The following is a 15,757-nucleotide window of genomic DNA, read 5'->3' as shown; positions in this document are numbered from 1 at the left end:
GTCAGGAAGACTCATTTTCTTGAAATCTGGCCTCAGTCATGTAGCCCAGTTTGCCTCAGTTTCCTCCTCTGTAAAATGAGCTGGAGAAGGAAATTCAGACCACTCCGGTCTCCTTGCCAAGAAAATCCCAAATTGGGGTCACAGAGAGTCAGACACAACCGAAATGACTGAACAACTAAGTCTATTATGAAGTGATGTTAATCTCAATAGAGCCTTCAGAGCAGAAAGGCAATCCTACTCCTCCTTCCTAATTGACTTCCTGTGCTCCACCTTCCTCACCATAGCAGTTCTTCCAGAACTTTTCTTCTCTCAGCAGCCAACAAGCATTTATTAAGCTTACTATGTGCTAGGCACTGTGCTAAGAGTGCTAGGAATACAGATTCAAGCAGAAAGACAGACACACTTTCCATTCCACTGTCTTTCCCAACCTCTCCGCTTCAATGAAAACAAAGTTGAGGCCATTCACCAAGAGCTCCCACTTCTTCCCCCTCCCCTATCACATCCCTGCCTGGGACATCATCCTCCATCACTCTGCTCCAGTCTCAGATGATGAGGTGGCTCTTCTGGCTGACAAAGTCAAACATTCTTCATGTGCCCTTGCTCCCATCCCCCTCCCAAAGTTACCCTCCCAGTCATTCCCTACATTTCTCTGATTTTCAGATTCTTCCTTTCTATTAGTTTCTTCTTTTGTTGCTTACAAAAATTTCCCAAGTCTCTCCCATCATGAAACCCCGCCCTCAACTAGATTTGACTAGATCAGGGGTGGGGAACCTGTGGCCTTGAGGCCACATGTGGCCCTCTAGGTCCTCAAGTGCAGCCCTTTGAATCCAAAGGTCACAGAACAAATCCCCTTTGTTCAGTAAAACTTGGACTCAGTCAAAAGGCTCCAAGGATCCACCTGTTACCATCTTAAATCTCTCCTTTCTTTCTAAGCTAAACTCCTAGACGAAGGCTGTCTACAATCTCTTCTAAACTCTCTGCAATCTGGCTTCTGACCTTATCATTTAACTGTAGCTACCCTCTCTAAAGTCACCAATGAACCCCTAATGGCTAATTCTAATGGCTTCTTCTTAATCCTCATCTTTCTTGATCTCTCCAAAATGTCTGACACTGTTAATGACATCCTGGATACTCTAGGCCCTTTAGGTTTTTGTGACTCTCCTCTCCTGGTTCTCCTCCTACCCAACTGCTTTTAGTCTCTTTGCCAGGATCTTCATCTCGGTCGTGTCTTTTCCTATGGAGATCCCCCAAATCATCTTCTCTTCTCCCTCTATGCTCTTAACTTTGATCTCATCAGCTCCCATGGGCTCAACTCTTGGATCCATATACCCAGACTGAATTTCTCTCCTGAGCTCCAGTCCCACATCACCAACTGCCTCCTAGATATCTCAAATAGGACAGCCCATAGACATCTTCTACCCAACATATCCAAAACAGAACTCATGAGCTTTGCCCTCAGACTTGGCCCTCTTCTTAACTCTTGTTATTACGAGCACCACCCAGTTCCTAACCTCTGTGCTATCTTCACCTCCTCCCTCTTGCTCACTGCATGTATCTGATCAGTCATTAAATTTTATTCTTCCTCTACAACACCTCTCACATTGTTTCTCCTTCTCTCCACTCACAAGGCCACCCTACTTTAGGCTTCCATCACATAATGGTCTTCTGGCTCTTAGTTTTCCACTTTCCTCTCTATCCTACACATAGCCACCAAAGCACTGGGATGCCATGTCACTCTCTCCCTTACCTCTACAATGGGATGGCATTTCAAAAGCTCTACAGTTTGACCCCTTCCTACCTTTCCAATATTTGTACCATTCATCCTTCATCCACACATGCTATATTAGGGGCCAGACTAGCCTAATTACGGTTCCTCAAGAGTGACACTCCTCTCTTCTCCTGTCTTTACCCAGTCTATTCTCCACACCTGCAATGTTCTTCTTCCCAACCTCTGACTCTCAGAATAAAGTTCAGGCAAGGTGAGGCTTCTCCTGGCCTCCCAACTGCTAGTGCCTTCCTCTAGTTACCTTCTATCTGCTCAGCCATCCTGTAAGTTCGGGTTTGTACAATAGTCTTTCCCTCATTTGAATATAAGCTCCTCAAGGTCTGTTTCATTTCTACCATAGTATTCCCAACGCCCTCAATCAGTGCTTGTGGTTGACTGACTGATCTGGTTGGTACACAAAAGAGCTCATGCCTAGTGGCCTCACCAATAACTCAGCAGAAGAGAGCTCCTAGAGAACAGAGCTAGCTTTTGCTTTTGTCTTTATTGCCCCAGCCCAAAGCATAGTGTCTTGCACAGAAGAGGCATTTAGTGAATGCTCTTCACATTAGGTTGGTGGTAAAACTGGTGGCAGGAAGATGAGGTACTTTCCAAGGAGGTGGGAGGTAATATATAAGGACTAAAGTGGGGGGAGTAAGGGGTGGGGGGAAGAGAGGCAAAGATTCCAGAGATGTCAGCATTTTTCTTAGGGTTTGCCTCTAGCATCAGGAACAAGAGACTGAGTGGCATCAGATTGGCAAAGTGGGCAAAAAAGGAACTGACAAATGCTGGAGAGGCTGTGGCAAAATAGGCACATGAATGAACAGTTGGTGGAACTGGGAATAGATTTGGCCATTCTGGAAAATGTTTAAAATGAGATTCATAGCTTCCCCCAGCCCCCTTCTTCCAAAGTCCTGACTTTAAATTCAGGACATTACTGGCAAGCTGGCAAGTAATTTAATCTAAGGTAAGAAAGCCCCATAGTGCTCTGTTCAGGCTTGGGTAGAGATACTCTTTTGTCTAGGTAGCCCAAGGCTGGAAGTAGTCTGGTATACAGATATTTTTCTCTGTCCCGGGGTGATGGGGTAACATTAGCTCCCGTTAGAATGGTATATAAACTGGGCACCCTAATCCCAAAATGAACCCAGTTCTAGACTGGCTCCCATGCACGCATGCTCCCCGCTTTGAGAGAAATAAACAATGGATGCAAGTTAATCCTGTTTCTTTCTTAGACCAAACTCTTTGTTAAGGTTGACAAAAACAACATGGAACATGCCTCAAAAGCTATAAAACCATGCATACCCTCTGACCCAGCCATATTGCTATTAGGTCTATACCCCAAGGAGATCAAAGAAGAAAAGGGCCCATATGTGTAAAACTGTAACAGCTCTTTTTGTGGTGGCAAGAAATTGGAATGAGGGTGACTGGACCTGGACCCCTAAAAGTTAAAGATCATGTCTTAGAAAGCAACTCAGTGGTTGAATTCTCCCATAGATTTCAGCAGCCCAGATCACTGGTGCCTCTGCCCAAGGCAACTGACCCAGCCCAGCTCATCCATATCACCAAATCAGCTTACTTGACTTTCGTTTCACAGCAGTTCTTGGCCCACTTCAGACAACAAGCATCTACTCCTTAATCACATCTCCATCACCTGATTAGCCTACTTGATGTCCTTTCACCATGGCACCAGGCCCACCCCTCCTTAATCCCATCCAGATTCTATCACCATCCCTTAGGAATATAAGCATCACTCTCACTCTCCCATTAAGTTGCAGGTTCACTAGGAACCCTGCCTACTTCTATTGGAATTCTGATAAACCTCACCCCGAAGGAAGAAGTTTTGAGAGCATGAATTCATCCATCCTAGGTGGCCGCTGCTGGCAGCCTGACATTCCAGTATTCCCAGCACCCCTGACTGAACAAATATGTGGATGAATGTGATGGAAGAAGACTATTTTGCCAAAAGAAATGATGGAGATTTCAGAGAAACCTGGAAAGACCTGTATGAAGCGATACAGAAATAAGAGAGCAGAACAAGGGAACAATTTATACAAATAAACAAGCGAGACAGCTAGGTAACCCAGTGGATAGAGCACTGGGCCTGCCATCACAAAGACCTTAGTTCAAATCCAGCCTTAGATACTTACTAGCTGTGTCACTCTGGGCCAATCACTTCACTTGCATGTGCCTCAGTTTCCTCAACTGTAGAATGATGTTAATAATAGCAACTACCTCATAGGGTTGTTGTAAAATCACTTAGCAGTGCCTGGCACACAGTATGTACTCGGTAAGTCTTTCTTTACTTCTTTCCTGCTCTTCCCCCACCCCACCCCCTACGAAGGATAACTGGAGAAGGAGAAAAGATAGGTTTGCAAATGAAGGTGAAACTATTCCAAAAAAGGAGAGAAAAGTGAGGAAAGAGCTAAAAGCGACATCTGAGCTGGGCCCTGAAGAGAGGGAGACAGAGAGACAGAGACAGAGGAGAACCAATGACAGAAAGATCAGCTGGAGTCAGATCACGGAAGTCAGTTTTCTCCTACAGATTTTGAACTTAACCAGGGGAGGTACAAGGAAGGGATGGGAATGAATGAGAGACCATCAGGAATGAGGGCTGGAGTCAGAGAAAGGACAGTGGAGGGTAACTTAGTATCTCAGTAACCCAAGGGAAAGGGGAGTATCAAGAAGGAACAGGGAGCCAACAAGTCACCTGTGGATACAAGCCAAGAAAAGGCTACGTATAAATGAACTTTGTATCCCTGAAGTGGGATGTAGTTTTCCCCAAACAGAGCAAGCATTTAGTAAACATTCCCTTAATGGGATTTGGGGGGTTTAGCCTCCTACACTCAGCCTCATTGCTGCCACCTGGGAGAGCCACATGGCCACGAGATCGAGATCTAATGCTAGAGCAATAAAGATACAGGAGAGCGAGGTACACAAGATCACAACCCAATCGGGAAAACATCATGATGTCCTCTGCCCTCTGGATCCGTGTTTGCTGACCGGCAGAGTCCTTGGCAGCTCAACAGTCTAGGATGCTACTCAACTGCAGCAGACAGGGTGGCCTGGAGGTGCCAGCAGTCATGAGGGATTGATGGGTTGATTTGTTCTAAAAGCCTTTCTTGGTTCTGTTCTATGGGGGAGGGGTTGAAAACTGACAAGGATGTTTAAGAAAAATAGAGTATCAATAAAATATGATGCCCACACTCCTCCCCCTGGAAGAGCTAATGGGACTTTCTCCACAGCCATCCATCTTTGAGAAATTCTCTTCTGAATTCAGGTCTCCGGCTGGTCTCAGCTTCAGGAGATCCCCCAATTTCTCCACTCTGCTGAATGATGTCAAAAGAGGATGATGATGAATGGGAATTTCCCTGTCTAATCCTGGCTGATTTGAAGAAGACAAAGGATCAGCTCAATATAATGTTGTGGTATCTTTGTTTTTAAACAACTTAGATCTCTTAACGGTGTTCTACTCTTGCATCTCAGTGCCTCTGATGCCAGCAAGGGCCAACAACTCCCAATGGATGGGGCTGCTGTGCTACCTCAGGACAAGCATCAGAGCTTACTGGTATAGCCATTAGCTTGGAAAAGCAGCCTTTGAGAAACTTCTCATTTTCACCTTTCTGCATCTGAGCAGCCTGCTTTTACCCTGGAAGCCACAAAGAGCCCTAAGCAGAGTACTGCCACTTACCACCAGCAAGGCCTTGGTGGTGCCACTTCCCAAGGTCAAGGCTGGAGGAGTCTGTTTTGTCATCTGAGAAACAAGGGGCTTGGGGCAGGAGACGCAATAAAACATCCCTTCCAGTTCAAAATCCCTGGGACCTTGGGAGTTCACATAGTCTGACTTATTTATAGTCAATGAAACTGACCAAGATGCCAGGTAACCTCTCTTGCTAGTTGCTGACACCCAGCAGGAGCTCTGTCCCTGACACCCAAACCACTGGGCTTTCCAGTCAACTAAGCTAGTCCCCATTTCTTCCATAAAAGGTGGAATGTTAAGGTTTTTTTTTTTAAAGAAATCAAACTTTTGTCCCTTATGAAAAAGAGGATATAATAACTCCAAAAGCAACGTCTAGGGAAGGCCTAGGGAGGGCATTTTAGGCACTGAATGATTTGGACACTTGTGCCTTGGCAGGAATTCTTTGACTGAGGGAGGAGGGAGGAAATTGGGAGGCATTAAGGCAGTGATCCATCTCACCCCATTCAAATTATGAGGGCTAATTAAAGGAGGTTAGCTTCACTTCTGCCTAGCCAAGTCAAATATCAATGCAAAGGTTAGCCAGTGGGGTGATCCTCAAAAAACTTACACTCTACTTGAAGAATGTAACCTGGAGAATGTCTATTCTGATGGTGCCAAAGACAAGGAATACTGATATATTGATATATACATTTAAATGTGTATGTGTGTGTGTGTGTGTGTGTGTGTGTGCATGGGTGTTGGTGAAGCCCTATGCCCCTTTCCACCAAAAGACTCTCAAACGCTTGCTGCCGGGCAATTCTCACCTGCCTGGACTCTATGATACAACCTACACACATTAAGATCCAGTTTATTGATCAAATAAGATTATCTCTGTAAAGTACTGAGTCCAACGCCTGGCACACAGTACATGCTTAATGCATGCTCGTTCCCTCTCCTCCCCTTCCAATTTTTGCTTTTTTTTTCTCCTACTCATCCTCTCTCAAAATCTTTCTATGTTATTAGATTTATCTAAATAAAGCAGAGGGTTCTCAGCCTGTGGTCCACAGACTTTCTGGGGGCTCTATGAACTAGTAGGGGAAAAAACCCTGCACTTCTATTTTCACTAATCTCTAACTGAAATTTCGCACTTCCTTCAATTCCTTAACAACCTAATTCTGAGAAGCATCCACAGGCCTCACCAGATTGCCCAAGGGCTCTGTATCCACGCACATGGACGAGGGCTTTGGCCTCTTCCATGGGGCCAGATTCTTGATCAGCTCAGACAGGGGAGCTTTAGGCCTTATCTTGCTGGGACACAAAGCTCCGAGCCACTTTCCCAAGGCTCCTTGCCATGCCATGCCAGCTTTCTAGGGCTGCCGTATATGTTGTCTTCTCCCAGCAGAATGTAAGCTCCTCAAGGGCAAGGGCTGTCTTCCTTGCTGGTATTTCTATGGCCAGTGTTCAGCCTAGTACCTAACACAAGGTAAGACCTTAACAAATCTAGCTCAGTTAGTGAAGTGGGCACCTGGAGAGATGGGGCAGCAAATTCAGGGACCTGCAGGCCCCAAGCAGGAGCCACCCACACAACCATTTCAATCCAAATAGAGGAGCCATCACCCGATAACACCTGAATCCCAGAAATCACTGCATTCAGACCCTTTGTCCACAGGATGAAGGGATATCATCCAGCCCACACCCCAGGAAAAGTGCCTCCACTATCAGAGGTGGGCACACATTCAGCCTTGGCCTAAACAACATGGGTGAGTACCAGGAGATACAGCTCCTGGAGATGACCTGGAAGCTTGTCCGGACCCTAAGCACTAGGGGCCTTGTTGCTACCTCTTCCCACTGCTCCCATACTCCCACTGCATACCCATAACTCCCAGGATTCTCTTCTTCAGGCAGAAAGTTCCCACTTTTTCAAGCAGCCTCCTTTGACATGGACTCTAGGTGCTTCACCCCACTAGATGCCCTCCAGCTTGGCAAGGTCCTGCCTACAACGTGGTACCCTGAACCCCCATATCCCAGGGTAGAAAACGGCAGGCCCAGCTACCTCCTCCCCCAGCCTGGACACCCCCTATGGCCTGCCAGAGCAGTGTTCAGCTATCAACCTAATAGTGGCTTTTTCAAATGAATTGCTGCTCCATGCCTCTCACACCTTGGACCTGTGAAGAAAACTTCTTGACATTCACCCCCTGCATGATCTGGAGCAGGTCAGGTAACCCCCATGGGCCTCAGCTTCCCTCTGCACAAAGCAAGAGGGCTGCATATACTCCAAGGCCATTGGCTCACTGAACAGAGCAGGAATGGGCACTCAAGCCAAGGCTCTCTCCATTCCACCATGGGCATGGACCAACTGTACAAACATAGCTTTGATGTCTTCACAGAAGTCCTAACGGTCCACTGCCCTACCATGGTTCATGTTCCTGATTTCCATTGGTAAAAGCAATGCAGACATTGCAGAAAGAAGGCAACCATTGCAAACCTCATCTGCTTTTATCTTTTGATGCTGGAATTGGCGGTGGCAGCACAACTCCACAAACATTTATTAGGTGTCTACTGTGTGCACTGGGGGTGGTCTCCAGGGCTCAGTCCTGGGCTCTTGGCTCTGCTTTCTAACCCTGACCCTCTTTCTTGGTGACCTACTCAGCTTCCAGGGGTTGACGGAGCTCTGTGCAGGTGACTCCTGGGTTTCTACATCCAGCCCCAATCTTTCCTGAGCTTCAGTCCCCCTATGCCAACTACAAGCCTGTTGGATGCCTCAAACTGGATGTCCCAGAGTCATGTCCAAAGCAGATTTCTCTTTCTTTCTCCCCCTGCAAAGCCCCTGTCCTGTGCTGGGAATAGAAAGATGATAAACCAGTCCCTTCCTCAAGGGGCTTCTTCTAGTCAAGGACACAAGACTCATACAGGAATAGCATGGTTCAAGAACATGTCCTGTGAGTAGTGCCGGCCAAATGCTGAGGTGTGTGGAAGCTGACCGGTTTCTGCCACTGCGGACAGGGAAGGCTTCTGGGAGGTGATCCTTGAAGTTAAAGGTATGAATATAATTATGGGAGGGGAATGAGTTGGAAGGAGAGTCTGTTCTGGGCCTGAAAGGACAGCAAGAGGAAAGGCTTGTAGATGGGTGAAGGCCCAGTGTGGCTGTTAACACCATTGGTCCTGGAGAGCTGCTCCAGATGGGGGATGGGTAGAGGAAGGGGAAGTCTGAATAACAGCTCCTAAGTATGGAGTACTCTAAAGTTTATACTCATCACCAGAGTTTATTTCCAAAACACACCTTCATTTCTCCACCATCCCAGGGAGAAAAGGTGGTACCAAGGCTACATGAGACTGTTTCCATGAGGCACCACCCCATTTATTAGTGAATGTCTGCTCCGGATAAACATAAACAGAAAGGTTTGTCTTTAACTGCTATTAACATTCTCGCTCCCCCTCTCCCGCATCAATATTTAGTAGAATAAAGAAGCCTTTCCTAATTCCCTCCCTGGCAGCATGATGAGAAACATGCCCACAATCATTAGCTCATAGCAGATGCCTACACTGGAGGGGACCTTAAGGGTAGGAAACAGGGGGCAGTGAAGTCGCTTGTCCAGGCTCACACAATTAGGGAGTGGGAGAGAGGATTCAAATTCAGGTCTTCGGATGCCAAGGCATCCATTTGGCATTCCATGGCACCATTTACCAGCCGGGATGGAGGGAAAGGATAAGAATCCCTGCCCAGCCACCTGGGCATCAGCTGCTCTCCAAAGAATGAATGCTCCCCGGGGTCAGGAGTCTGTTTGCCTAACCCCCCCCCCCCACCCGTAAGCTCCCCGAGGGCAGGCTCTGTCTCCCTAGCTCTTTGCTTCTCGGGGTCAGGGGTCTGTTTCCCTTTGCTCTTGGGATTCCCCCACCCCCACCCCAAGCTCCCCGAGGGCAGGCTCTGTTCACTTTTGTCTCGGTACCTCCAGCATGTAGAGTGTGTGCCTTCTTTTTTTAAACAACCATAAATGCTTGTTTGACGCAGAGCGCTAGATGGGAGTCACAAGGCCTGAATTCGAATCCCAGTCGGGCCTCTCACTCCCTGGGTGACCTTGGGCAAGTCAAGGTCCTTTCTCGCTCCTACGCCAGGAGACTACGACTGGACGCGTCCTCCGTGCCCGAGGGTTTCCTTCCGAGGTCCGACTCCAGGGGGAGGAGAAGGCGGAAGGGGTCAGCGCTAACCGCGCGGGCTTCGAGGGGCGGGCGCCCTAGGAGGGTCCGCCGGGGAGGGCGCCCCATCTTTGCCCCTCCCCCCTCCCCGGCCCTGCCCCTCCCCCCTCCCCGGCCCTGCCCCTCCTCCCGGGGGCGGTACCTGCTTCCGCATGTTATTCATGACGCCCATGAAGCTCGCCAGCAGCTTGGCCTCCTCCCGGGCCGCGAGCTTCTTCTCGGTTTTCTTCTTGTTGCTTTTTTCCGCGCCGGACGCTGCCATCCTCCCTGGGCACACGCGCGGCACGACCCCGCGCGCACGCGCACACGCACGCACACACACTCACACTCACCCGCGCAACCCCAGGAGCAGCAGATGGAACGCCCCGGGCCCCCTCCCCCGCCCCTCGGCCCGCCCCGGGGCCCCTCCCGCCCCCGCCCCTTGGAACGCGGCGGCCCGCTACGCTGGGCCGGCCGAACGCGAGCCAGGCCGCCGAGTCTGCGCACAGGGTCTCCCGGAGGGCCCGGGAGAGAGGAATAAAGGGGGGAGGGCCCGCCGCGAACCCACGTCACCGCCGGGCGCAGGCTGCGCGCCCGCGGCCGAGGGGGTGAGGGCACGTGGACCGGCACCCGCCTTCTGCAAGTGGGGAAACTGAGGCCAAGGCCCCTAGGAAGAGCTGGAAGGGCCCTTGGAGCTCATCAGGTCCAACCCCACCCCCGTCATAGATGGGGAAACTGAGGCCGATGGGCCAGGCCCCTAGGGAGAGCTGGAAGGGCCCTTGGAGCTCATCTGGTCCAACCCCACCCCGTCATAGATGGGGAAACTGAGGCCGATGGGCCAGGCCCCTGGGGAGAGCTGGAAGGGCCCTTGGTGCTCATCTGGTGCAACCCTCATTTGCAGATGGGGAACACAAGTCCCTGAGTTAAAGAAAAATCCAGCGCATTTCCCACCACGTGTCAGTGTCAGGGTCAGTGGTAGCTTCTCTGCCTGGAGGTGGAGAGAGGAATGCAGAATCAGTCAGGGGTCCTTGGGTGGACTTCCAATGACATCTGCTCCAATTCTGGGAAGCTGAGTGGATCGTCATTTTGTTTTGGATGCTGAGATGAAGGGGGTGGAGGCATCTTGAGAAAGCACAGCCATCTCAAGTGAGCTTTTTCCCAGCCAATGAATCTTCTCTTGAGCTAACAACTCTCCTGTCTGCTTCCGGTCTGGTTGGAACCATGAACAGCATTTCTAGCCCTAATGAATGTTGGTATGAATGTCATGAAGGGTGTAAGGCCAAAGATGGGGAGTATGGGAAGGACTGGTAACACTAAGGATCGATTCCCATGAAGCGCTTGTTTGGGAATCAGAGAGTCAAGGTTCCAATCCTGCTTCTGATACTTATGACCTATGTAACCCTGGACAAGCCTCCCAAGTCTTAGTATACTGGTCTGTAGAATGGGAAAGTTGGACTCAAAGCTGGGGCCTTTCCACATCTAAATTCATGGTTGAAATTACAGAGGCAGCGGACTTTGATGCAGTCTAAGGAAAAGAATGTTAAATCACATTTTCAAAAAGCAGAACGCACTGCCTCAGAAAGGAGTTGGCTCCTCGCAAGGTTTCAGCTCTAGTTCAGCTTGGCTGGAGGAGGAGAAGGCCCAAGAAGCCCTTTCAAATCCTGAGATTCTGAGCAAAGCCAAAGACTTGGTGAAATCTATGAAATTCCTAATCCCCCCATGTTGTGTGTGAAGGTTAGAACTGCCAAGCATGTGCGCACCACACCCCCACCCCAGCAAAAGAGCTCCTTTCTTAATCTAAAGAAGCATATAAATTTCATAGCCACACCCACTGGTTACACCCTCTAGGCAAAGCTTTCATATAAATAAGCTCAAGGACCCCAGGGCCTACTCCATGCTCACATCTGTGCTCCCACTGTGTGTGCACCCCTGATAAAGCTCCAGTTGCTCCCCTTGCAATGCTAAAAATTGCATTTTAAAACCCCTGGTTTTATCCAGGGCAGCCAGCCTCAGCCAGAGCCAACTCGGTCACTAAGGCTGACTCACTGGTGGGATAGGGTAACCCACCCCACTCTGCCCCAAGGGGAGCCACGATCCAGTAGCCTTAATGAGGTGATACTGTGCCCCCTTAAGCATGGCCAGCTCCTGGCAGACAGCTCCAGTCTTGTCCAACCCCATCCCTGGCCCTGGGCATTTACACTGGCCTTTACAGTAGACATTGTATATTGGGCATCACTTCTGATTAGACTCCCAATTATTCACAGCACCAGCACATCAAGTTTTGACAACTTAGGAGGAACATGATGTGGTCTTAAAAGTTTCTGGAGGACTGTCATGTCTGCCGGGCCTCATGGGGAATGACTGGGAGTACTGAGGAGAAGATAGAGAGACATAGACTTTAGCTTGACATGTGGAAAAGCTTCCTAACAATTAGAACCGTTATAAATGGGCTGCCCTGGGAGGTCATGGGGGCCTCCCACTGGAGATCTTCAAGCAAAGGTGAAGGACTTCAGAGAGCCCATTCTTGGGTAAGTGCAGCCTGGCCTGGACGGAAGATTCAGTCGATCAGAGATCCCTTGGGAGGAAACCTCTCCCTGCTGAAAATGTAAATGATACATTTTTCCTTGCCTACTATGTATCAGGCTCCACACTAGACCCCCAGAGGATACAAGTGACAGACTAGGTGTAGGGCCCCTTGAGTTCCCTAAAGGAGATCCTATAAAACTTAGACTTCGATGCCTCAAGGATCTGGGGTTTTCTCATTGTGAGTGCTCCCTTTAGGACATATTGGTAGAAGTGGTGTTCCGATGTTTCTGTAGACAGTTAATTGCACTGTGGCCAACTGGGTCAGAGCTGGCCTGAATCTCACACTCCTGAGGTACAATCCTTTGCAGAGGGCAGATTCAGAGTTTAGAGCAGGGGTGGGAAACCTGCAGCCTCAAGGCCACGTGTAGCCTTCTAGGTCCTCGGGTGTGACCTTTTGACCAAGTACAAGTTTTACAGAACAAATCATTTTATGAAGGGGATTTGTTCTGTGAAGTTTGAAAGGGCCACACTTGAGGACCTAGAGGGCCACAGGTTCCCCATCTCTGGTCTAGAGACCTTCTCAGAAGAATTCAGTCAGAGATGTAGGCCCTCAACCAACTTCATAGTAACATCGTTCTTGATGTTGCTGATGTTGCCGATGTTGCGTGATGCCCCTAATCCAAACTCCTGGGGAGCTCAGAGCTTCTTGTAGGGAGGGAGGAAACTTTTCATGGATAAATGTTTCCCAGAGTCCAGCCAAGGTGTTGAGAGTGGGCCCCTAGCTCTATGAAAACAGATCTAATTAACTAATTTACAAAGTCTTCCAAGTGGTGAGTCAGACTCTTCTCCCCCCAAAATCAAAGCTCAGGGATTGCAATGCATCAGTGAAGCAGGAGAGGCATCCTACCACACTTGCTTCTCCCCTGTCCCAGGGAATGGGATGAAACTGGTGAAACATAACAAGAGCTAACATTTCCCAACCTTTACATATGTTATCTCATTTGTTATTTACATTTGTTTTCTCATATCTGCTTCTTACAACAACCCTATTCCGTAGATGCTGTTTAGCAACCCCATTTATCAGATGAGGAAACTGAAGCATGATTACTAAGTGCCTGAAGTGAGATTCCAACTTCAAGTCTTCCTGGCTCCTAGACTGTCCACTGTTTATCCCACTATAGCAAGCTGCCTCTCATCACTGACGTCTCAGAGGTAGGACCTTTTCTGTATAAAAAGGAAAGTTGGAAAGGCATCTCTGTGGCCATACTCCATTAATTGATCTTACGTAGCAGGCAGCTAGCTGCCCAGACAGTGGAGGCCCATCAACCACGCTGGTATCCCTGCCAAGAATGAGATCATGAAGAATCTGACTGAGCAACAACCATGGAACCTCAAGAACCAGATCTGATGAAGTGGCATTCTCAGCCTGCAGCCCCCCTGAGGCCTCAAGCATCTCAAAAGAAATCCTTCAGTAAATCTCATTAGCATATGTAGATTTTGTGCTTGGGCTTCTTCCTTAGTGTGGCTGCTGACTTACTCTCACCATCCCTCCCCCTTCCCCCTTCCCCGCGGGGGGGGGGGGGGGGGGCCCCCACCAAATCAAATAATCACTCTTATAGAGAAGCATTTGTTACTAAATAGTAGGGTAATATGGACCAGAGGGATTTTCTCCTCTGGGGGATTCGGAAACAAGTAAACAAATCAACAAACCAGGTCATCAATTCAGACATTCCATCTTATCTGGAATACTCTTCCTCCTTATCTCCACTTCCTTGTCCATTTACTTCTCTGTTTAACTTGTATTCACCCAGTAGAATGTCAGCTCCTTAAAGTTAGGGACTAATATTTGTCTTACTATCACCAATGACTAGCATAGTAGGTGCTTAATAAATCTTTGTTGGATTAAATTGATTGAAAAATGTCAGAACAAATTATCTCATGTTGACAGAATTGAATCTTAAAATTAAAAAAATTAAAATTAATCATTAAAATATTGAATATAAAAATTGAATCTTAAAATTAAAAAATCATCATTAAAAATGATAAATAGGAAGAACACGGGGGTGGGGGGAACCACTAATAAATAATAATACAGGGCAAAAATAATTTCTATCTCAAAAACAGAAAATGAGTTGAAGAAGGAAATGGCAAACTACTCCAGTGTCTTTGTCAAGAAAACCCCAAATGGGGTCACAAAGAGTTGGACAAGACTAAAAAAATGACTGAACACCAACTAATACAGAAACAATAAAACTATGTGTAAATGGACAGGAGACATCAGGAGATGGAATAACCAAGTTATAATGTTGGAGAAGTGTATTTTTGATGTCCATAGTTTTAATTATATGGCTATACTGTGTTGTGTTCCTTCTCTTTAATTTAGTTTATCTTGTTGGGATTGATAGATTGATAATCTTTTTAAAAATTGAGTCAGTGGAATTTGTGGATACCATAGGAATTGACACAGAAAGGAGCCAGAAATGGCTGAAGATCTGTGCTTAGGTGCCACTGCCAGAAGGAGGAAAACCAGGTCCAGGGGAAGCAGGGGAGAGATCAGGCTCATGTCAGGAATGTTGAGTTAAAAATGAGGATGAGGCATCCTTGTGACAATGCTAGATAATGAAACACATGGGCCTGGAGACCAGAAGAAAATGGAAAAGCAAAAAGGCTTTCTGTTGGTAACAACCTTAGGATTGGGTTGCCAGGCTGTCATGTTCTAGGCACTTTCTGTGATTCCTTTCTATTTTGGACATAGAGACAATGCCACCTGCCAGATTCATTGTAGGCCCTTCCTGGACCCCAGTGGGACTCTCTTTAAACTTGTTTTTTTTTTCTTTTTTTCTTTAATTTTTATCCCTGATCTCTCAAAACTACTTCTCAAGTGAAGCTTGAGATCACATGGCACGTTAACATCTAAGAACACTAACCCTAGAACCCAGATTTCCAGATTATAAAATTAATCCTTCCACTATACAACCTGCTTCTGTTAATTTTCCCAATACATGCAGCTTAGTGTGGTGGAAAGAACACTGGATTCAATCAGAGGACTCAGCTTCAAAGCCTGGGGCTGCTAATCACTGTCTGTGTACCCAGCGCAAGTCAACTTGGGGCAGGCATCATGCTCTTTGCCTTAGATGTCGTTTGTGCTCCTTGTCTCTCCTGCAAAAAGAACTAGTTATTGAATTTTTGAAAGGACAAAGCTGAGTCAGAGAGTTAAGTTAAAGATCTGGAAGTAAGATGGAACTTAGCATCTTCTTCTACCCCTTGCCTGCTCAGCTCCCCCAGCTTGGTGACTTGGAGAGCAAAGGACCCAGGCCTTAAAGGCAGAAACCTCAGGGGGTAATAACAGGGCTGCTCCATTTGACTGCATTAGCAGACAGATCCCTTCAGGAAGATATTGGAAAAGTCCTTTTTGGCAGAAGAGAACACCTAGATTCAGACAACCTGGAAGGTTCCCTCCTTTTGTCTCTTCACACTTTGAAATCCAACTCAAATGATGCTTTCTCTAAGTAAAGGCATGAGGGAGGGGGCAGAGGTTGGGGGAGAGACAGAGACACAAAAACAGAGAAAGGGCAACATTTCCCATAAAGCACATGGAAGGGTTATAAAAGATCTAAGTC

General features: G+C 47.7%; 1 protein-coding gene across 1 annotated transcript in view; it reads right to left on the bottom strand.

Moving 5' to 3' along the window:
* Positions 1-10,018, bottom strand: part of KLHL7 (kelch like family member 7) — a 52,598-nt gene extending 42,580 nt beyond the window's left edge. The window contains exon 1 of the mRNA XM_036759356.1: positions 9,775-10,018. Within this exon, the coding sequence (XP_036615251.1) occupies positions 9,775-9,894 (120 nt within the window). The 5' untranslated portion in view covers positions 9,895-10,018. The remainder of the gene's footprint in view (positions 1-9,774) is intronic.
* Between the last annotated feature and the right edge of the window lie 5,739 nt (positions 10,019-15,757).

Source organism: Trichosurus vulpecula, chromosome 5 (genome assembly GCF_011100635.1).
Source record: "Trichosurus vulpecula isolate mTriVul1 chromosome 5, mTriVul1.pri, whole genome shotgun sequence".
Classification (NCBI taxonomy): Eukaryota; Metazoa; Chordata; class Mammalia; order Diprotodontia; family Phalangeridae; genus Trichosurus; species Trichosurus vulpecula.
This window is presented reverse-complemented; position numbering and strand designations above follow the sequence as displayed.